The 24,367-nt window shown below is 43.3% G+C and overlaps 1 protein-coding gene across 1 annotated transcript in view; it reads left to right on the top strand.

The window, feature by feature from the left end:
* The first annotated feature begins 4,017 nt into the window (after positions 1-4,017).
* The window catches only part of LOC116997532 (deubiquitinase DESI2-like), a 52,220-nt gene continuing 31,870 nt past the window's right edge, over positions 4,018-24,367 (top strand). Inside the window, exon 1 of the mRNA XM_033062401.1 lies at positions 4,018-4,252. Within this exon, the coding sequence (XP_032918292.1) occupies positions 4,214-4,252 (39 nt within the window). The 5' untranslated portion in view covers positions 4,018-4,213. The remainder of the gene's footprint in view (positions 4,253-24,367) is intronic.

Below are 24,367 nucleotides of genomic sequence, written 5' to 3'. Positions count from 1 at the left end.
ATTCAAAATGACAAGTTGTCAAAAAATATAATGGACAGCCAGGCGTGGTGTACCTGATGTGGAGAGAAGACCATTCAGTGTCTTGAAGTTTAAACTGGGCAGCCCTGCTGTGAAACACGCTTGAAAGTCTCATTGTCTGCTGGATTGCTTCTGAGCCTTTGAAAGTGCATGGGGGTAGATTAAGCAAAGGTGTTAATTTGAACTAGAATTCCTGAATAGCAACACAAGTAGACAAAGTTGCAGATAGACCATCACTTCTAATGCAGCCATTATTTCTCTTTTGCACTGCTGTTCTTTTGTTCTTGCCTCCAGTGGAATGTCTCAGCTCTGTTTACAGTGCCCAGTAATGCCAGTTTTGTGATGGACTGGAGGAGGTGGCTGAAGTTCTCAGCTACTGACTGCCTTTTTTAACGTACCAGGTAATTCCTTATGGTTGTACCTGATTCTTGGTTTTTTTTTTTTTTTTAGTCCATGTTGGGTAGCAGCACTAATTTCCTTTTAGCCCTTTTCATTTCTTTCTTAATCAAAGAACACACATACAACTACATTGTCTCCTCTAGGACACTGATCCTTGAGGATGCATGCATACTTACACCATGCAATAAGTGTCGATGATGCCAGAAAAAATACATGACTCCCTTTAAAGGGAGTGCTAGGCATGTGGAGAATCTGAGAAAGTTTTGGCTTTGCAACAGGCTGCTTAAATGGGAATGAACATGCTGTCTAGCTTTAGGTGTATATATGGAAAAAAATGTGTCTGCTTTGTCCTAAAACCAGTATAAGTGCTTTAAAAGAAGAATTCAAAATACAACCCAAAGCTCTAGTTCCTGCTACTCTAACAAGTAGCAAGAAGAATCTCCCTTTCTTCTGTATTCGCAATTCATTTATATTGTAATGTTTTTACAACATAAGATATGGGCTCTGGTGCCTGTAGGCAGCAAGACAACCTGAGGGATTGTACTCATGCTCCTGATATAGAGCAGTTCGCTTCTCAACTGGTATCAGCCTGAGCTGTTGATGAAACATTTCAGCACAGCCCAAAGCAAACCAAGCCTTATGAAGTTTATGTGACTGTAAAACAACTCATACTAATGAGCTCTTTGAATTCAGATTGATCCCTTCTATCTGGAACTAGAATAAGTTGTCTAGAATAGAATGGGGTAAAAAAAAGAATTTTCAAATGCTCACTAACACACTGATGAGGCTAAGTCATAAAGTGGAACAGCTTCTTTCTGTGAAGGGGCTGAAAAGGGAGCCTGAGGCAATGACATTTGTAATGTAGCTCTCACAGTTGTTTCAAGTTAGAAGGAGAGAATCCAGGTCTTAATGTGCAAGTGATATTTACTCTCTTCTACAGCAAAAGTCCTTTAAATAACAAATGCACATTTAGACTGTCTTGATCTCTTGAAGCAATATGATTAAAGACATGTTTTGGTTTTAATTTCCCCCTCTTCTATCTCTAAAGTTTAGAAGTGGAATTCTGGTCATCTTAATTTTCCCCCTTCTAGATTAATTTTGAAACGTTTACAGACAAAACATCAAAGCTTGTGACTGCCTGTCACCTTTCCTAAATACTAAGTATTTATAGATGTGTGTCTTTATAGATGTCTGTCTCTGGAATGCATATCTGATTTAAGTCTCTAATTCAATTTTAGTGAACTCTAACCACATCAGACATTGGAGTTAATTTAGCAAATAAGCATGTGGGTAAGTGTGGGAAGACCTTGTAGTGCTGCTTTTCTTTTCCAGTTACATCAGTCTAATATCAGCTATTCCCTCTCCTTTCAAGTCTCCTTAAAACATCACCATTTCTAGAGCAGGACACATATCCAAAAGGGACGCTCAGGGTATCTGTGACATTTTAGCAGAAGCCTCTGGGTTTCAGTAGGTGGTTTGTCTCACAAGTTAGAGCACGAATGATGCAGCTTAGCATCTTGCAGAGGAAGATTTCCATTGGTCCATAGCCCTTAAAATGACAGTGGAGGCCCAGTCTATCCTCTGAGGAGTATCTGGACCTTGAGATGGTAAGGAGGAGGAAGCATCTTTACCCACCTGCACAAACTGCTTCTTCAGATCCAGGCTGCTGAGACAGAGGGTTAATGGCACAGTTTGAGTTGGTGGGTTGGAGAGCTAGGGATGGGGGTGAAGTCAGGGTGCTGGTCAAGTCCCTGTACTATGTGTGTGAAATTTTCCAGCCCACCCATGGAATCACTAGTCCAGATGAAATTACTGTGCTGGGGTCCCTGCCACAGCGCATGTCATCATGCCTAAGCCTGAGCTGTGGCTTTGCACTTTCAAAATGCATACTAGGGCAAAGCAGTTTTGGATCTCCTTTGCAATGTCGGGAGAAAAGAATTATGTCTGACTTTGCTGGGCTGGCACTGCAGGGCATGGGCTCACTTCCTTTTCCTACTGCCCTGCCTTCGCTAGAAATTCTCCTGGACACTGTTTAGGGAGTCTTTCACAAGGCTGCAGCTCTGTGGTCTTGTCCTTCCACTCTTGACAAAGGGAGGTGAGCCCTTCTCCGGACAGGATGGTTCCCATGTGGCTGAAGACAGGGCTGAGGCATGCTGGGCTTTGCTGATGTAACAGGCTCCCTGCAATTTTCATTCAGATCTGGTTGGCTGCGAGCTGGCAGAGAGCCTCAGCCTCAGATACGCCTCCAACTCAGATGAGGTCATCCCTGCTTTTTTTTCCCTCCTGCTTCAGAAGTCTGTTGTGTATGAACGCTTAAGGTAATTTCCACACCACTGCAAATCTCTGGGAACAGGAAGTCCCTTGTCTCTCTCTCAGCTGCACTCTTTCCCAGCACCATCACAGACTCTGCTCTCCCTTTAAAGAGAGAGGAGGAGCAAAGGAAGATGAATTTACCGCAGTGCATTTTATGATTGATTCTCACATCCAGGTCAGAGGGAAGTGTTTTCTAGCAAGACATTACAGAGCTTCACGGTCCTAACACGAGTGTAAAGGAGCTCCAGGAAGGAACTCCAAACCCTGCTGCTGCCAGAAGTGAAACTACTCGCCCTGCCCGGTCGCTTGGTCCCTTCCCCGCCCTCCCACCGTGTGCCATGCAGAGATGCATCCAGCCAGCAGAGGACGGGGTAGGTTCCCCCGGCTGTCAGTCAGTAGGAGCTGCCCGGTTCGGGACGAGCTGATCGCGAAATAAGGACTGGCCCTGCGGAGAGCAGAGCACAGGACAGCTGGGGGGTCCAGCCCTGGCCCTGTACCCCTGCCTGGAAGCATCGCCTGTTCGGCATCTTCCTCCCTCCAGCCCCACTCCGGTTAATCCCGCGTCATCTCCCGCGAAGAGCTGCCTTCTAACTTCGGCGCCGAGGCCAGCTCTGCCTGCACGTCGTGGGCAGGATGGGGGCTGCGGCATCCCCTCTCTGCCCCGGGGGCAGCCAGCCCCCTCCTCCTCCTCCTCTCACCGCCGAGCCCCGCGCTGGAATCCCTTTGGCACAGCCTCTTCACCATGTCCTGCCAGGGGCGGAGAACGCTCAACCGAGTGCCTAAGCGGGACCGACCCCAGCTCCGCGGTCAGATCCCGGCTCCGGGCGGAACAACCCCAGCTCCTCGGGACAGATCCCGGCTCCGGCGGACCGGCCCCAGCACCACGGACAGATCCCGGCCCCAGCAACCACGGACAGCTCCCGGCTCCGGCGGAGCGGCCCCAGCACCACGGACAGATCCCCGCTCCGTGCCTTGGTGCCCCGGGTTCCTGCGTACTGCTGGCAGCTCGCTGCGGTAGCGGCTCTCAACTCTGCCCAGAAATCTCCCCGCACGCACTGCCACCCACCTTGCTCTCGGTGCCAGAAGAGGGCTTGTATTCGGCCTCAGAATCTGTCTTCTGTGGATCGGGATTTAAGAGCTTGGACGGTGCCTGGTTACAGTGGTGTATGAGTCTACAGACCCCGAGGTGCACTACAGAGTTAGGAAGAAACCTTGGATCTGTCACAGTGTTGAGGGCTAAAATACTCTATACAACCAGCAAACTCAACCCAGGCCTTCCTTCCTCCCTGCAACCAACTTTACATACACACACACAATCGTGAGAATTCCCTCCTTTCCTCCTCCCTCCATGCTCCTTCCTTCAGCAACTGTAGGATGAGGCATTTTCTTCTATCTGGCTCAGGGTAAAAGCTTACCCTGGGGGTATCAACACACATCTGGCAGGGACTGAAAGGTTTTAATCCATCCTCTGCTGCAATCAACAATGGCAAATGAACCAGTGATTCTGAATGTTTATGACATGGTGAGTATGAAACACTACTGGCTGGGGCGGGGAGGCAGTGGGGCTGGATGGGAGTTCATGCTTGGAAGGGCAGGCACTGTACAAAGAGGAGTCAAGCACAGATCCCCAGAGAGGTTGATTTCTTCCCTCTCCCTCTCTTTCCTGGCCCAAACTCCTCATCCAAGCCTGTCATCCTCTCATGTTGGAGATGATGCTGACCCTGCTTTTTTTTTTTACTTTTTATTTTTTTATTTTAGTGTTAGCATATTTGGTCAGATTACAGGTATTGTATCAGATTTTCTGCAGAATTTTCCCAGAGCAGCACTGGGGGAGGAGAGGACTTTGTAATTTCCAGTGCCCCACTTAAGGAAGAAAATGTGATCACCTCTGCCTGTGTTACAGATAATTGTATTAAAATTTTGAGTGAGCAAGCAGTACCAGGCTGTGGGGTGGGGGCCAGGATTTTATCTAAGGAGGAGAAATAGCAGTAGAGTTGCAGTAAGGACATAGTTTCTAATAATCTGGATCAATTCCTCATATGTGTAAGATTGTAGTTAATAATTTTCTCTGAAACTTAATTGCAACAACAAGAGTAAGAAATTGTCTGGTGAAGTTTTAGCACAGAAAAGGGCATGGCACATGCTGCTCAGCAATATTTCCTGAAAGCTCACAGGGCAGCAAGTGGTTTTCCTTGACCTCTTCTTGCAAGAGGGAATATGAGTGGGTGTTTTCTGTGCCAGCAAATCAGAAAGTCCAAATCTTGGCACAAACCCCCAAAGAGAAGGCAGCTTGGCACAGCCTATTTGCTTGCTGGTCTGACAGAAGCTTAGGAGAGGAATGTTCACATGAGGAGTGTTTTGATGATTATGTATTTCACCTTTGTTTTTATGATTATTGAGGAATGATTTTTTAAAAAGTAGTTTTCAGATCTTTCACAAATTTAATGAACCTTTCTGGGGAAAATACGACCTTACAAGGCCCAGGTGCTGACTGAGCTCTAAATATCCAGTTCCATACCTTTAAGATTATAGCATACGTTTGCTTTTTATCACTAGGCAGTGACAACTTTTACCAGGAAGCCCACAGAATAGTGTGGGTTTCCCTGCTGGGGAAATCCAGAGAGCAGACACCCAAAAAGATTAGGAGTGGGTTGCTGTAAAAGTCAAGTGTCTTTTATCAGAAGGATCAAGCAATCTTTTGTGAACTAAACAGGTGGGGTATTTTCTGAGGGAAGAGTGAGTGGTAAGGGTTATTTAGGACTGCATTGGTGAGCAGTCCGAGAAGCACAAGTACAGTGGACTGAAGCTGCCTCTTCCAGAGCTATTATTGGTAAAATTGAGCAAGTTGGTATAAAATTTTTCCCAAGACTTTGGTCTTGAGTATTTATTGGTCAGTTGCTTAGCAGCCTGAAATGTGAACTCCTCAAGATGTTTTTCAACCAACAGGTTTGGTAACCCAAAAAGATGGTAGCTAGTGCTTGACTACAAGGGACTCAAATTGCAAATGCACATGCTAGAGTTTATTGTTAATCCTTTGAGGAAAATAAAGGAGTGGTGCTGACTTTTTATGATATCCACTGACTTCCTTGTAATTTTTTTAGCTTGTTCTGCAGCAGAGTATGGCCTAAGCTTTCCTCTCTCAGCCCCTGTTGATCCATCCCAAATCAATGAATGTTTCACCACTGAGTTGGAGAGATCCACATACTGGACATGGTCTTTACCTTTTTATGTTTGATTGATTGACACCAAAGATGAAGCCTTAAGTAATTAAGGCAGAAGGAGCTTGCTGTTCATGGTCAGTGTGTTCTGAGATGAACAGTGAACAGAATTGAGGTGATCAGTTTACTTCAGACTGAGTAGTTTCTGCTCCTTAGCAAACCGTGGAAATCTTCCATGGCTTAACCAGTCTGTACACAGAAACCATTCTATTTTCATACAGCATCTGTTTGACTACCACTGAGTCACCTGTAGCTCAAGTCCTACATTATGACTATTGAGGCTACATGCTTTTCCATTGCTGCTATGATTTTAACACCATGAAGCCTGGAATATAGCCATGCAAAATCTGCACTTTGTTACACTATGGTGGGGAATTGCGGGGGAACTGGGAAATGAGCACATTTGCTTGAATGACTGTAGGAAAACTAGCCTCAGTGGGAAAAAAACCACCACGAACAACAATAAAAGACAGCTGGGAACAACAATTAACTGGATGTAAAGCTCTGCTTTCCTGACAAAGAACATGACCCCCGTATGGCAACTGGAGGCACTTACACTGCAGGAAAACTTATCCCTAGGGCAGAAGTTCAATTATGGGCTTTGTGCAGCTATGAAATATCCACTCTGTGTAGTCTTGTGTATTCAAAGATTATAGCCATTTATCCTTTTACCCATTGGATATGAAGCAGCCTTCTTTAGGAAAAAGAGTGCTGTTATTTAATGAGGTGTTTTGCACAAATTGCTGAAGCAGGTAGATCTATTTGTAGGCTTGTTTTCTTCAGCATAAAATAATGGAGCAAAAATCACTGGGTTTTCCAAGTATTCTGAATATTGTCATCATAAACACCCCCAGTGCACAGGGTGGTTATCCTATGTCTTACCAAAGAGTTTGTACACACCTGGACACTTGCAAAACAGGGCAGGTGGACTTTGCTGCTCAATTAGGACAATTTAGAGAGTAGATATGCAGGGTACTGAACTCTGATTTAATGTGTAAGTATGAACACAGAATTACAACATGGCTCATGGGTTCGATCACTGATGAATCTCTTTTCCAGTCTGAATTCAGCTCTTGCATGGACTTAATCTAAGCCATCTGCTGGTTGGAGACCTGCAAGAAATAACTAGGTTTATAAAATCTGTGACAGAGTTTGCCCATATTAGCCCATTACCACTTGCCTTCAGAGGGACAAATAAAATTCTTTTTCATAACTTGCATCTCTTTTCCCTCCAGTCTGGTTCAATAAGCTGTTTATCATGGAACAGATCTTATTTAGACCGCAGGCACAGGGTTGATGTTTTTCAGTCAGGATATTATCCTGTTCCCTCATCACTCTAAGTTTTTGTGGCTTACATTAGAATAGTCTATTTAGTCACTGTACATTAATAAATATTGCCTACTTCAATCAGGCAGAAGAGTAACTGCAGTTATTTCCTGGGTCTAAATCTTTAACAAGGTGAACACATTCCACTAAAAATAGTTTGCTTGGCAGAGATTCAAATTTGGGAGCTCTCTAATTTTCAACTTATTGCATAGCACATTCATGCTACCATATTAGAGGAAAAGATATTCATATCACAGTTGTCCCTCTTTTATTACAGATGAGGTTCTCCTGAATTTCCTGTCTTTGCAAGTGATAACATACAAAACTGTTTTGGTCTACTGACATTCTTGTTACTCCTTTTGCTGGGGTAAATGAGCCCCTGAGATGTACGCAGAGTAGAATGAGAGCCCTGCTCAGCAGGGAGCCAGGGAGCAGTGATATAGGGTCTGTTTGAATGAGAGGGGGGCTCTCTTACTCAGCCTTGTCCCACAGGTATTCCGTTGATTCCACTGACATTACTTGTCATTCCCTCTGGAGAGGGAAGTAATGTTCAGGTCACTGTAGATGGAGTGGAGGAAGAGAGATACTTTGTGCTTCTGTCTTCAGTACATAAAGAGCCTTGAGAAACAGCAACAGGATTGCAAGCAAAGCACTTTGCTCTGTGAAGTGATTGTTTTAAAGCATTGACTAGATCATGAAGCATGCCATTATCTCTCTGGAGGAAAGAATAAGTCTAGTTACTCAGAAAAATGTGAACATATTGTGCTTACTGTAGGTGAAAGTCTCAGATGCTCTTAGCTTGCTTAGTCAGAAGAGTAAAAATCCTAGTGCCGGTGGTGGCCCCATCTCTGTGCTGCTTGTTAGTTTTTTGTGAGATGCTATGTATGGAGAAGCAAAGCCCCACCTGACTCTACTTGGTATTCCAGGAAGGCACATGGGGAGAAAGGGGAATTTTATGTCAAATAAGTTGATAGGTGTGAAATTTCTTGCTGTGATGAGCTGAACGGTTGGTCCAAGTCAATAGTAGAAATTGTGGTCTTGAAAGATTAAGTAATGGACAGTCACTAGGATTTTTTTTTTCCTCCTTCATATGTTGACCACACTGAATGTATTTAACAGAGAGCAAAAATCAAAATCAAAATACTGGCTCTGGGAGATTTTAATTAAATTCTGGCAACTCCTAATATATATATATATATATATTATATATATATATATATATATATATAAAATTAAATGCTTTGATTTCCCTTTAAATATTTGCGAGTCATCTCTAGCCAAAATTATTAGTCACATCTGAATCATTTTGGTTCTCCAAAACACACTGTTCACTCAAAAGCTTGCCATGTTATTGGATGGGCATGGTAGGTGTACCATATTCTTATTTGTTCTGTGACCAGTCACAAAACTCATAAGAATTCCCTTTTCCATGACTAAAAACTGGCTAGGGAAAATCTGGGGTGTTTCAATCTTCTTCACAAGCTTATTGTGGAGGTAAGCTCAAAGATTTTGTGTTTAGCATTTTACTTTATCACTGACTCTTCATTTACCCAGTTTCTTATTCATTCTTCTGTCTTCCAACCATATCCAGCACAGGGTACTGGATAACAAAGGTGGTAGTGTGAGGGATCAGGCAGCCTCAGGTGTTGGTTTTTGCGTCTTCCTGGAGCTTTGAGTTGACCTTCTGTGCTGCTTTTTTGTTTGGTTTGCTTGGACTTGTTTCTTTGTTTGGTAGAACTGTTTTTTCGATTATTCGACTATGCATATGCTGGATAATAGGTTCAGGATTCCTAATCACTCCTGTGTCATATGATGATACTTTCTGTTATGGGCCCAAAAACTCTCTGGGAAGACTCTTGGTTAAAGGACAGAGAGCCTAAATACACCACTACTCAGAAAGAGAGAGGAGAGCAGAAAAAGCTGCTCTCACTGGATGACAGCAGAGTCCTGAGCCCAAGATATGAAGGTGTGTTCAGACTGTTTCAGTTTTCTTGGATACAACAATTCCCCATGCAAATACTCTTGACTTTGAAAAAAAAAAATCAATAATTTTTTAATAAAAAGGTGTTCTGGCAAATTTGATGGCAGTACATTAGAGGCTTCAAATAAATCAGGCTGAGCAGCCTGGCAGTGTGTGTAGGTGAGGAAAATTAGGCTTTGTTTTTGTTTCTCTTTTCCTTCCAGACTGCATCAATTTCATTTGAGTGACAACAGGTAGACCTCAGGCAGGGCAGTAGAGTGGGATTTCTCCCTTACCCTGCTTGAATACAGAAGCAGAGGGACAAGAAAAGCAGTTTGGTGATGCTGAGCACTGTTGTAGTCAGTGCCTGTTTCAAGCCTGTGAGAAGATGACGAAATGCAGCTAGACATCCCTTCTCTCGTGTCTTTGGAGAGAGGAAATCAATTGGCGGAAGAAAAGATTAAAAAAAATTATTACACTGAGCTGCAGCTGAGTCCTTTCCTTCAAGAAGAAGGAATCCAAACATGTCATCTGATTTCAATCAATTAAGAAGATAAAGAGTAAGTGGCATGGCCCAAGTTAATAAGTCCAGCAATGAAGTGTGCCCATTTATGCATAATAAGTGAATTTTTGTTGTCTTAGCAACAGCCTGGAGATGTGTTATCCATCGGGGAACACATGTTTGGATGTTGTCAGGGTGACAAGCTGGCTACCTGTCCATGTTACTGCAAATCTTCTCCAGCACTGCAGCCCTGTCACTGGCTCCTGTATGCTTATGCATGAGAGCTGTCTCTTGACTGTCTCTTGACACAGGGCATTGCTCTCTCCAGCCATGGCATTTATCCCATCAGCAAGCTCACTGAACCAGTGCTCTGTTGTCCAGTGGACTGACTTGAACTGACTCATCCAGGGCAACACGGGAGTTGTCACTTCTGTTAATCCTGTTTGCCCTATGAAAACTGCTCCACAGCATGCTCTCCTTTACATCAGCAAGTGTAAGAAACCTCAGGAGAATCTAGGAAAGCTAATAACAGTGTTAAAAAATGTGTGAATTCTGCTTCTAAAGCAAAGCCTTACAGATCCTGTCATTAGTCCACAGTTCCCACATCAGTGCTCTTGAGCTGGTTCCTGCAGGTGACAGTCTGATTTGATGTCTCTAAAGCCCTCATTTCAAGGCAGCCTGAGCTCTTGTGGAGACAAGAGACTCCTGTGTAGGATTTCAGGTGTAAGCCCAGGGGCTCAAAGTAAGGTTAGCTCTAACCCAGAGATATGGAATATCCAGACTTACTTTTGCTGTTACTGGAAGGCTGTTCTTTAACCCCATCTACAGGCAAAGTCACAATCCCCTGGCCTGGCTCTGAGCAGCTCTGAGAGAAATGATTGTTTCCTCTTGAAACCATATGGAAGTTGGTTTCTAGCGATTTTCTCTGGCGCTTTTTGGGCTTTCCCCTTACAGAAAAGGCATATTCCTTTTAGAACATGACACTTCTGTCAGCAAGATTTAGCTTCTGGCTCACTAGGCTGACAAGGTTCCTCATTTTACTTGGCTATTCCTTAAAACAAACAAATAAGCCCCCGAACCAAACAAACCCTTCTTACTATTGATGAAAACTGATGTGTTGACACTACTGGAGACTGTCATTTTCCTAACAAATAAATTTATGCTAGCAGTAGCAAAGCAGACCCTTCTGGCTTTTGTACCTCATCCCTAGTGTATAGGTTGAGCTGCTCTGGTGTCATGGCTCAGCTGGCCATCCAGCTTCCTACTCAGGCAGCCCACAGGGACTAAGTTATACATGCAGTGGGAGCCTCTGCAGGGGAGGGCTGAGCATTAGTGAGCCACAAAGTTGGAACAGCTGTCAGATCCATTTCCAAGTGTCATGATCGGCAGGTACATAGTTGTGCATTAGTGCAATGAACTGAATTTAAATGGGTGTCTTAGGGCTGAAAGCTATGTTAGTGACCTGAGTTGCCCTTATTCTAATTCTCTGTTTGTTTCAGTCCCTCTTGTTCCTGTCATTATGCCAAGATGACGTGGCTGAAGCTGGGGAGGGAAGCAGAGACCAATCAATACAAAAAAAATCTATATTTCTGCTGGGGAAGAAAGAAACCAAAATTCACAAGTCTAATGATTCTTTCTCTAACAAGTGGACTCCAATTGTTAGGAAAGAAAAAAAGTATTTGCTACTGGATGTTTTTGAGTAGGAAAGATCCAGAGCAGAGAAAGCAGGTGTCTCTTCACTTCAGATCTTTATCTATCGGCATGTGAATCTGTGAGACTTCTCATCTCAGAGGAAAATATGAGGCTGTGTCCTAAGACTGGAAAATTGTTTTAATTGGTAACTTTACTTTTAAACAAATAATTTTAAGGTGTCTGGAAAAACTATGATAAGGGAAGAAAAAAATCTGGGAGAAATAAATGATCTCTGATAGGTATGAATGCTGATTACAGAAGCAAGAATCTGATGCTAGAAATGCTGAAAGCATTTCAGCCTGTTTTGTGCCTTCATTGTGTGTGTCAACACATGAATGCCATGTGACTCCTGATAGATCCACATCTCTGGGAAAGGGAGGACCTGGCACAGTGTAAGCTGTTGATTACATGGTTTGCTGAACCTTCAGCCATGGATCTGTTACTTTGCTTTCCCTATGGTCATTACTTAAACCCACGAGGAACTATCAACCCCTTTGCTGTTCTCTTCAATATCTGCTAGTGAGTGACTTATATTGGATCCTGATGAAGGAAAATAAGCTTCCTAGATGCTGATTGCTGCCTTGGGGTTTAGAGTGTATGAGGAGCCCAATGAAGCCTTCTAGAGTGAATTACAAGCTTTGCCATAGGTTAGCTTTCCCTAGGTACACGGTGTTCTCCTAGACATCTGTTCTCAGCTCATCTGTGTATCTTACTCTGTTTGGGATGACTTGGGGCTGATGATTTTAAAATTGCCCTGTATTTGTCATCTCCCCAGATCTGGACTAGCCTGGTGCATGTGAGAACTGACAGAAGGAGAGGAGCAGAGGTTAACCACAGAATTAATCTGTTAAGTAATTACCTCTGTCATTAACCTCTACTCTTGGGCAGCACCTGGGGCAAGAGCCTCAGCTATCTGCTCTGGTTGCATAAGAAGAGGCCTCAGTTGTGGGTATTTTCAGGCAGGGCTTGGGTGCATTTTTAGCAAGTCATTTATCTAGAAAATGAAAGGCTCTACTAGCAAAGCATCAATATAAAAGACATTTTCGACTATTTTGGATATTTTCTCTTGGGAAAGGTTGAGGTATTTCCTGTCATTGATCCTCTTTCATAGCTATCAGCTTTGAAGAGATATCTTGACTATTTTAGGGCATTTGAGATGGCATGGCATACCAGAGGCTCCATCATGAGTGCTGCTTATGTGCTGGAGCAGTAACAGTACTAGTTCTGCATTTGGCTTCTACCATTTAGTGTGCTGATGCATCTGTGGTGACAGAGACCAGGTTAAAATCCCTGGGGGACTCAGATACAACTGGCCCTTTGCACAGGTCTGCCAGAGAAGCAGACAGCAGGAAATTCTGGATTTGCTTGTTCTGGGTCTCTTGTGTGAAAATATTTCTGTATTGTTTGAAATGCTCACTTAGCAGAAGAGTGGGTATTTCCAGAGAATCCTAGCTGTTCCAGGAGGTTGTCCAGGCTGGAGCCAAGCTATAGTGCTACTCACACTTGTTCTATGGCCCACTGGGCATGTATTTTATATGAAAAGAATCTATTCTCTATTTTGTGCAATTCTGAAACTGCTTCACCACAAAGGAATGAGAAAGCTGGACTCCAGATACACTATACAACACTACACAGGGCGACCAGGCTGCTCCTCTCTGAGGTAGGTGGAGATTCAAATTCCTTCTGGCAGGCTGAGGTTGTTAGAAAGTTGGTTTGTACCCTCCTGGACAAGTGTCTGGGCTCCTAGTTATTAGAAACACAAGGCACTTGCTCCTCCTGGGAATTAAGAGGTTAGCCTTGCTCTTTCCTCCTCCTACTGGTTTGTTTTCAAGCAGGACATTTTTAGACAGATGTCGGGCTTTGTTGTGCTGAGAGGATCTTTTCTGCCCTTTCTTCCTTACCTATCTACCTAGCTTGCAGTTATTTGTGGAGCTTTTTTTCTGAGTCTGTCCCAGCGCTAAGAATACCTGGGATATTATACCTTTCGAGCAATCCTGTGATAGAGGCATTGTGGAAAGAGGGGAAGGCAGTGCTGAAGATTTGGAAATCTGTGGAGGCCAGAGCTAAAAATGCATGTCCCAAGCTGAAATCCACCCACCATCTGTCTCCAGCTCTAACATTCATTGTTCTTGATTGCAGTGCCATTTGCTGTACTTTTATTCATTCTAATTTTTATGGTTGCTCATTATCCAAGACAGCTGGCTATCTTCTCTCTGGCAGTTCTTTGGGATGTGGAATAGACCTATTTTCTACTGCTGGAGCACTGTGCCTTGTGTGCTGGCTACTGCAAGAATATTGGGGGAGGGCATTGAGGAATAGGTTGTACTGAATTGAAACAGAACAGATGAATTCCAGTGTAAGCCAGGAAGACACAGAGGCAAATTAAATTGGTCTAGTTCAAGCTCACGTGATCTTGGGAACAGAAGAAAGGGGAAAAAAAAAAGATTTATAGTATTTCCTATGTGTCTCAATATAAACAATAGCTGTGACTTCTGCTGAGCAAAAGCCTCTGGAAGGATGAAAAAAAAAGTGCAAACCACATGGATCCGCAAAAATTTCAGTTGTTTTTATTGTCTGTGTCAAATGCTGTCTCCTCCCCCAGGCAGAGTGCTGCTGGCAGGAGATGCTCTGTGTCATGGTAGCCAGAGGTCTTGGCAAACAGGCAGGACACCCCTGGGGGCCAAGGGAGGACAGAGGAGTCTATCCCAGCACTGTGTTAATTAGATTGGTTATACATCCCCCTGACTACTCAGCATGTACTCTTCTGTCCCTTACATTCAGGCATAGCTAATAAGAAGAAACATGTCACCAGAGAGCTGAATTGGGAGGTAAAAGAGAATGGGCATGGGGAGGAAAAGACTCCTTACACATCTCTTTTTCAGTTTTTAACTGCACAGGATCAACTAAAACTTTTTTCAACACTCTTTGAAGTGCCCTCTACTCTTGAGAGAAAGGCAAGGAAGCAGGAAGCAAGCTGGAGGAAAGGTGACATCCTACCATCCAAAATCATCCCTGCAGTAAAGTTATGCTGGGAGGCTCACACGTCCATCTGTGGCTTTTCAAGTGCTGTTTGTAATATGGCATGTTATTGAAATGCTTCAAGGATTCCCTTTGTAATGTGTAATTACTCTGAGATATGCAGTTTGGTGCCTATTCCAGCTTCTGTTCTGACTAATTTTAATGTGGTTAAAGCCATTCGTGGATCAAAGAAATTTATGCAGATGAAATTTTAAAGCTAGTGTAAAGAACAGTTTAATAGTCTCTAACACATCAGGTACTTAAAAATCCTGTACTTGGTACCTCTGAACTTGGATTTTACTTTTCATACCCAGAGGACTTTGAAGCATATTTCTAACTGTCTGTTACCTCTCCTGAGATTTCAGAGGTGTCTCATTAAAGCTGATGTTCAAGCCTATTAAATACATGAATGCAGCTTCTAATGATGCATCTCATTTAGGTGAGCTGACACCAGGAACTGGCAGGATCATTGCTGCCCTGGTCCCCCAGTGCCTGGGATAGTGAAAGCCACTTGGAGAAGTGCAGGATAATACCTTCTATGTTGAGAGATACAAGCAAAATATCTTGAAAAGGCTGCTGACTTCCAGTGGCACACCAACCTTGTCACCTTCTCACCCTACAAGCTCCCCTCCCTCCTGAAAAGTGCAGCCTCAGCTCCAGGAGATTGCAGATGGGAAGCATCTGTCCTTGAGCTCTCAGTCTCTCCAGTCAGTTAATTATTAATCATCACAATATCCCTCTTGTCAAGCATTTGAACTGCCCATGAAGCATGGAGAACTGTTTTATTAGTGGAGTCAGAAAGTTTAAATCTTCTGCCACTCACTATTGTAAAGCTGTTGTTCTATCAAACAATTTAAGCACCCAGAAGTGATAGTTATCTCATCTGAGCACACGCCAGATGACCTGGTACTAGCAGGGGCAATAAATGTGCAAACTGGGAAAGCACGAGAGAAAGTTTAGCTTCTTTCATGGGTCTGACAACAGAACTGGTACTGTACCATTGCATGTGATGAGAACTGTAATGCTACTGCAGTTACAGGTATATGGCCCATTATGAACACCTGCCTACTAGGAACATACCTTAGTATTTAGCTCCCTGAAAGACACCTGCTGGGCTACTAAATCCTGGGTGGCACAACCAATTTTCTATGAGTGTTGGCTGGCTGTTGTGCCTCTCTGTGATACACTGCTGTTTGCCATTGCTTAGAATCAGAGAGACACTTGAGGTTGTATGAAGCTCTAGGACTAATCTGCACTCTGATTCAGCTTCTGTGCTATTCTAAAAGAGAGACTGAGAAGAGACAGAACAAAGAGTAGGCGTGAAAGAAGAAAATCACTGTCTCAAGGCGCTTCTTACTATAGGGACTATTCAGACATGAGAACCTGACACCCAACTCCTTCTAGCTGGGACAATTCTAGTGGAAATGGAATGGCACCAACACTTTATTTCTGGTTGAGGCAATATCACACTTTCTTGCTACCATTTAAAATCTTACTGTGGGAAGCCTTGGCTGTTGCAGGTAAGTGAACCCATTAAGACAGGATGATACACATGATTTAAATTATGCTCTTTAGGAAATGATTAAGTCCTCAGGTACCTCTGTGTTCCTCTCTGCCCTTCCTTCTATCCCAGGATGTCTTCATGCAGAGTGAATGAAATTACAGTGGATCTGAGGGGATGCTTTTTTTGTCTGAGTAAATTGATGGTAGATTATCAATAATTATCACAGCAAGGGTCAAACTCACTCTTCCTGTGGGAAGATAGTTTGTAAGGATAGTGCAGAAGGCAATTTTCCTCAATGAATGACAGCTGTACTGATTGCTGAGAAGTGCAGACAGCCTTGCCTGCCCAAGGAGGATGGGGGTTATAAAAGAGTGGGGCAGCTGGTCTAGGGTATGTTGGAGTTGGAGGTCCAGAGTGTGTTGCAGTTTGGGATGGAGCCTGCTGGCTGTGCTGTGAGGAGGAGGGGACATGTGTCGTGCAAGGGACAGACAAAGTAAGAAGATCTTGTGTGAGGGATGGATAGGGTTCGGCAGCTGGAAAAGGAATGGGTTTGGGTTTAGCCAGTCACGCAGAAGGAAGAAGCAAACTTGCAGAGAAAAGGAGGGAAGGAGTCAGTGCTGTGTGGAGCTGCCTGAGAGAAGTCCACAGAAAGAAGGCATGAGAAGTTTTTTAGCTAATAAGGGACTATTGATGGTGCTAGTCGTGTCCGTCTGGACAACTGCAAACATCTTCCTTCATTCTTTTCTAAGATACTATGTAGAAGAACAATTCTTATTAACATGTAAAAATAGATGGAGATTTTTTTTCCTCCTTTTAGTTCAAACATAGCATTGTGTTCAATGATACCACAATGTTTTGTGGAAAGTACAAGTGCTTTGAACATGTGGAGATTAAAAAGCTCTAAACAGATTGTTTCATGCTGCCAACAAAGCATGTCCTTGGACTATGGCCAAGAACAACCAAACCTTCATTTTGAGTAAAGTGCTGGATGTCGAGAAAGAGAAATAACTGGACTTCAGTCCTAGTTCTCATCTCAATTGCATTTCTAGCAAGCCACTTCAATCTCTTTGCTTTGAATCATCTTACCTGTAAGATAATCTATTTATGGGATGCTTGGGTGTTTGCTTTTTGGCACCTGGACTTGTAGCTGCCTGGGTGGACATCATTCCCATAGGAATGGGAGGCAGCAGCAGGGTTTCTAGGTGGTACGCTGAGGGGCAGCAGCCCTGCATCCTACTGGCTGCCTGACCTGTGTCTGGGTGAGCACATGCCCTCTTGCTCCATCCCTTTCTGCTTACCCTGGCAACTGTCCCTGGCCTTCCGGTCAGTCACGGGCTGGTGGTCCCAATCCCCTCTCACCAGAGCCTGTCTGGTGAGGGTGGGGATTTTCTGAAGCAGTCATCTACCACAGCTGCTCCTGGCCTTGGCTTTTACTGCCCTTTGACCACAGACAGCAGATGAAGTATTTAGAAACAGCTGCTATTTCTGTCATTAACATCCAGACTTCCTAGGAGAAAACTGCTGAAATCTGTGCCAGCTGAAATCTGAGTCAGAGGAAGCTTTTTACTTCAGCATGTGCAAAAGCAAGGGGAGAGTGAAGTAAGGGGGAGGGAAAGACAGAGCTCAATTTGCTATTCATTTAGTTCTGTCAGGAAAGCCCAGGCAACTCAAGATGATGGTGTGTGAGTTGCAAACACTCAAGTTGCAGTGTGGTTGGGTGTTCAAGGGACAGAAGACACAGAAGAAGTGGGTAAGGAAACAATGCAGCATGAGGGGGCTGTGTGCTGTGCTTTGTGACAGGATATGTTAGCTCCCCATGAGCAGTTCTGTGCCCTGGACCTTGCTGATGGTACTTGACAATTTAAAGCAAATGTATCTCCATGCTCTGTTGCTGTTGAAGGGGCTGGAACAGGATACCCAAGGGATCTGCTTAGCCTTTTCCACTCCAGGGCATGAGCCTTTCTCAGTCTTCTCTAGTGTACTTGCCATTATTTCCCTGGAGAAGGAAATGGCTGTTATTCCCAGTCTGCAGCCGAGGCACTGGCTTGCAGAGAGGCTGACTTGTCTGATCCTAGGACATGAGGAATTGAATGAAGCTGTGTCAGGGGAAGTTCAGACTGGACATCAAGGAAAAGCTTTCCACTGAGAGGATGACTGGCCACTGGAGCAGGCTCCTCAGGAAAATGGTCACAGCACCAGCCTTGTATAGATCAAGGAGCATCTGGACAACATTTTTAGTTATTATAGTTTAATTTTGGAGTCCTGGGAGAAGCGAGGAATTGGATTTAATGATCCTCATGGGCCCCCTCCAATCTGAGATATTCAATGACTCTATGATTGGGTAACTCATGCAGTCCTTGGGTTTTGATGTGGAGTTAGGATTGTGAGACTGTTCTTGCTCTTCTCCAGCTGTAGTTGCTGAAAATGGTTTGATTTCTTTTTAAGGACTGTGATAGATATTCAAAGCCAAGTGTTTTATTGAGGCTTCCCAGTTTTCCTGTGCTCTCCTTTGATGGAGTTCAGGTGGCTTCCAGCACTGAAGGGAACTGTGGGTCAGGAGCACTCTTCCAGCACTCAGTCTTTTCAAAATGAAGGTTGCAGGCCCTCTGTTGTTATCATGATTTCCCATTTAAAAAAACACTCCTAGGATTTCATGTGACTGTACTGTGATGCCAACAGGATTAGAGATAGTTTTCTCCAAACTGATTCATTTACAGAGCATCTCTGGTAATACAACACAAGAGGCTTTCTGAAAAGGTGTCACTTAGTAAACAGGGGTAAATGAGTCTGAGCATGGACAATTAATGTCCCCTGTTTTTCCTCATGACTCTGTGTAAGCTTTGGACTGAGATGGGATGATGTAAAGGAGAAACAACCAATCCCAGTTCTGCCCAATGACTTGACAACAGGATTACATTCATATTAATCCACCAAAATTTATCCTCTGCTTTAGAAATAAAAACAATTGCTTTAGACAAGCCTGAAGTCTTTATGCTGACCTGTTTACACAGGTTATCACTTAATTTGATGGCTAACAGATTTGAAAATATTCTTGTTTAACTTGGTACTTGACAAAATAAAATGGTACCTAGGATTTTGGGGGGATAAGAACACTGGGGTTACAGGAGGTGATGTGGTTGAACACTGCATGCACATATGTGCTCTGGGGACAGCTTGACAGACTGCAGGCTTTTGGAAAGAACTAGTCTAGCAAAGGAGCAGGGGGGGAGAAAGCATCTGCCAGTAAATAGATGGATAAAGATGTTCTGTGCTGCTTTTAAGGAGCACCAATCATCTTTATAACTTTGACAGGTGGCAGTGGGGCAGGAGGGGAGGAAGAGATTCAGAGAATTGTGTGGGTGGTGAAGAAATTAATCCTAATGAATTGGAAGAGCAAATCCACAGTGGGCAGAAGGCTTTGGATTTCTGCCCTGGTGGATATGAGTAAATAGAAGAGAATCCCTTTTGCACGCAAGAGCTAATTGGGCAATTACAGCGTAATCTCAAAACCTTTGCTTAAATTGTATTCTGACTATCAAAGCATGAGGCAGATTCTCTTCCACAGGGTCATAAGACTTGCCCAGTCTTTAAGACAGGTGAAAGCTCATCTTTGAAACACCTCTCCTCCTTGTATTTCCAAGGTTTCCTTTCCATATTTTTATTCTTATTCACAGAAAAGAACACACAAACAGAAGAACGGCCAGGCTGTTTCAGACCAAGGATCTATCTAATCCAATTTCATTATACTTCCCTCACTGCCTGCTTGTGGCCACAACTGGGAGATGGAGCAGCACAAGCATATATGACACTTCCTTCTAACACATTCACACAAATTTAGCTCTGGGGCCTCACTGAGCTTGAGCTCTGCTTCTTTACTAGGCCTCTGTGGCTCTTTCTTCCATTCAGTTTTCCAAAGCAAATTCACCTGTATCAACAAGCCTTGCTGGTAGCTTGCAGGTGTACTACCTTGTGGTGAAAAGCTAAGTCCTCTTCTGATTTCCTCACTCTTCCTACTTCTATAAAATTAAAAGTGAGACGTTCCAGAATCAGAATCTCACCAGTTTTATTTTGGTGGAAACTGGGAAACTGATGTAAAGATTGAATTTATTTTTTCTGCAACAGTGGGTGTCAGGTTTGAGTTCTCTTTTTACAGCTTTGCTATCACTTGGCCCTAAAGAGTTCTTTTCTGACCTGTTGGAGGAAGGATTGAAGAAATAAGTGTTACTGGAGAGGCTATTCTTTTATTTTACTAGGTCTATCTAGAAGGTAAAAGTGAAAATGTTTTCATCTGCTCTTGAAAAGACAGAGTCCTGAGACAATTTGAGGGAGGAATGATTAGTAAGAGTGCTGTCTGCAGTGCTCTTTACTGGACACTCAGGTTCTCCCATCCCTAATTTGTGTGTTCATGATGTCTAAATCTTTATTGTGACTGCACTTGAACTAAGATTTGAGTGCCACCATGCCAAGCAGTTCCACATGCCAAAAAAGCAGTGCATCTGAATGCTTCCAAAATCTTGGCTATTCTTAAGGCTTTAAAACTCAAGACTGATTCCTATTTACTTCGACTATGTTCCAAAGGCTCACTTGTGATGTGAATCGTGTTATTCCCCATCCCATCTCTCTGCTGAACCTAGCTGGCATTCTTTTTCTCATCAATGTTTTTCTTCGGGACTGGCACCAGCACAGCGATTCAGCACCAGGCTGGTCTTGCTCCCATCCGTTCTGTAGCGCCATCTGATCAAACAGATGAGGAGTATGTGCCTTGCTAGGACTGGGTTGGAAGGGAAAGCAAAGAAGGTATTTGCAAACACGGTGCACAAACCCCATGGTATTAGAGCTCAAGTGAGGTAGAAACATGGCTACACAATTACACAGAATAGAAATTAAATTCGTGTCACAGTAGGTGGTCTTTTTTTTTTACAAAGTGAGAGGAAAAAAGGTGCATTACTGGTTTAGTTTTTCTCTATCCAGCACTGTTTTTACACATGGTTACCTGGACATTGCTGCTGCAGGGGTAGCAAACCAAGCTGTGTGCTTAGTCTCATTGCTCACCACGTACAAATGCACTTTGGAGGATAAAGTAAGCTGAGAGTTAAAAAAATTGTTATCTTCTGTAGTTTACTTGCTGAAGAAGGCTGTCTTCTGAGCTGGCTAATTATTGCCACAGAAAGCAAAGGCATTCCTAGGGATTCAGCAGCATGCTTGTGTAAGTCACCATGTTCTGGAAGGGGATGATTAGGAGAAAACTGCTCCTATAAGGAGTTTTACCAAGGACCAATCTGCAGTGCTGCACCTATGCTGCAATACTGGGCTTGTTTCTAGGTTTGATTACTAAAATAGCATATGTGAAAGGAGACTGATTGTTGGCTTTGTAACAGCCTTGGGCTTGTTTGCTTATTGCTAGCTGGCCACATGATGGAAAGCAGAGGGTTAAAACACTGCTGTTCTCTAAGGCTTTGTTGTACACATAGAGACTGTATTTTTGTTTGCACATGTGGTGCATGAGCAAATATGTCCTGTTTGCTTGTGAAGTTTTCTCAGTGTTCTCCTGCGGAAGGAGGTAAATACTCTCCTGCTTACAATATGCTGGTGTTTGCCCTGTCCTGCTGTTACTGATTCATTTGTGATACCAACTATGAGCCTCAGCCATGAACTGGGACTCCATCACATTTCACAAAGACCCTTTGTAAATAGGAGCCAGAGAAAGAGTTCTGGCTCCAAAGAGATTACCAGCTACTTCTCATCTAGATGTGATAGGAAGCATGTGAAGAGAGATTGGTTTATGAAATCCCTCTGGTGACACTAACCCCTCCTGAGATCTCCCAGCCATGCAAGCAGTCCTTTGGTCATGATGCCCAGTTTTATATTATTTATTTTGGGAATTTTATCCCTTTGTGGTCTCTTCTAGTAGGAGAGACTAAACAAGATTATTGCGGTGTTAAAGGGAAGCACAATAAAAGGAATTACAAAAGTTCTACTGAACTTGTGCTTCATAGAGCAAATGGAACTTTCACATAAGATGAAATATATCAGGCTGGGCTGCTGATCTTATTTGTTTGATGAATCTGTTTACCTCTTGTGTGCATCCATCTAACTCGGGAGAAGGCAGATATATGGAGTGAGAACTGAATGGTCTCAGACCTATCCATTCATCACCTGTGTGACTTTCATTGCTAGAGTGTCCAGATCACTTCCCTGCTATATAGGAATAGAAATCTTTATTTTCTGTTGGTTTGCTGGATAATTAACTTAATTTTTGGCTTTATGACCATTTATATCACTTAGCTTGCATGAGTGAACTCACAGAAAAGCAACTCCAGGGAACTGAAATCCACATGTGCTGTACAGTAACCTTAATCACTTAAGCAAGTCATGTCTAAATTGAAGCTGAGACCAACTGAATGGGGTTTTGCCCTTGTTCTGCATTATGGGTCACTCTGGAAAAGAGGGTGATGACTTTTTTTAGGTCTCTGGTTCTCGGGGAAGAATTTCTGGGTCACTATGAAATAGGAGTTGTGTATAGTGTCCTATTAAGAGCATGTGTTCTTATTTTAAATAATAACCAAAATGGGGATGTGCTTGGAGTGTGCTTCTTCACTTCCAGAAATGAGTTACAATCTGCTTTTGAGAAAGCTGACAATGGACCACCTCCTAAGGCCAAATAAGGCTTTGTTTTTCTACAATAGGTATCTGGGCATCTGGATAGAAGGGCCAGTCTAGGCAGACAGCTTAATGTGAGAGCAGAGGTCTTTGATATTAGAGGATGTTGTGAACTAGGTGAGGCATCACAGTGCTTACCTCTTTCTCCTACATCACCCTGGCCACAGTTGAGATTAGATGTCTGCTCTGCATGTGGGAGAAATATCTGGCAGACAGTGCCATTTGCACTGCATGGTACAAATGTACAGCCCTTTCTCTTTTCACTGAAGCAAATAGGAGCCAAGATGTAGTTGCAGTATCTAATGGATTTTTATAGAAATAAATACTAATGGGGATGGTGAGGAGGACACAGAGGGAGGAATATTCCCAGGGAAACTTGTTAGATGAAGTAAATTCTCTCCTTTGGTCTTATTGAAGTATTTCCTTATCTTCCTTTTTTTCCTTCAATTCCTGATCTTACTGGCCACATTTCAGATGTGGAGATACTGTAAGATGCAAATCTGTGAAGGAAGCAGCTGTCTGAATCTCTTGGGCCATTTCAGGTCTGTTTATAGATGTATGCAACATATAGCAGACTAGCACAGAAGATTTGCCTTCATACAAGTGTAAAATTACTATTGTGCCCAGAAGAAAGGAAATATTTAGGGCAGCTTGAATGCTAATCCAACACATGCTGTGCTGTTTATGAGGTGGGGGTAAGGAGAAGAAAGAAAGGCTGACTTGGTGTTTTCCAAAGAAGCTTCACTGACAGGTTGTGCCTCTCCTTGTGCAATGGTGTGTGTGTGACCCTTGGGAGAAACAAGCACAGAGGCTGTCCCTCTGAAGGGACAAACTCCCACATTTTAATCTGAAGTGGTTTGCACACAAAACAGTATCTTTACAGTACAAATGCTGATGACTTCATGCCAGGCACTACTCCTAACAGCCATTTCAGCAAGGTATGGCTGTTAAATGCTTTTAGAGCTGCACATCCAGTGCTGCTCATTAAAGACAGAGGGAATTCTTAGAAAAAAAACCCTCAAAAAGCAAAAACCCTGTAGCCCCCAGCCAAACCAAAGTAGAGCACATTACATCGGAGTTGTTAAGACACTCCCACAGCTGTTTAATTTGTTCCTAGACACAGTAGCATGCTGCACATATTAACCATTCTGTTGCATTTCGTATGGAGGGGAGCAAAAATATCCTTAAAACACTGTCAGCATCCAGTAGGTAAATGCCAACAATAAGAAATGGTTACTTATTTCCTGAAATATTTGTGTTTGCTATCTTTGGTCATGTTAAATAGTGCTACAGTCACTCAGCATAGAAGCCCTTGGGTCATGGTTTGCAAACTATTTTCTCTCTGAACTTCCCTGATTGGTGTTTCTATATCAGTTTTGTGCCTTGTAGATGCTAATTATTCCACCAACCAAGTTTGGAGTTGAGCTAGATTATACAGTTACCTCTTTTTGAGACAGTTGCCATCTCATGAAATGTTCCTTGCTTTATTGTTTTATCTTTTTCCTTCTTCAGACCAGCAGAAGTGAGTTTTGAGGGAAGATGCATTTGAATCTCCAGGGCACAGCAGCATTTTATCATTGCTATATTCAGGTTCCTTGCTTTCTATTTTATCCCTTAAATTCTAATCTGGAGATATTACTGCAGTGCAATTCTTCAGTAGTTGTTCTGGAAGAGCAGAGAGAGGGTACACAATTATGGCAAAAATGCACACATATCCATTTGCTTTGTATGAAGTGCAGAGAGATGAGGCACTGTAT

This window comes from Catharus ustulatus, chromosome 6, assembly GCF_009819885.2.
Source record: "Catharus ustulatus isolate bCatUst1 chromosome 6, bCatUst1.pri.v2, whole genome shotgun sequence".
Classification (NCBI taxonomy): domain Eukaryota; kingdom Metazoa; phylum Chordata; class Aves; order Passeriformes; family Turdidae; genus Catharus; species Catharus ustulatus.
This window is presented reverse-complemented; position numbering and strand designations above follow the sequence as displayed.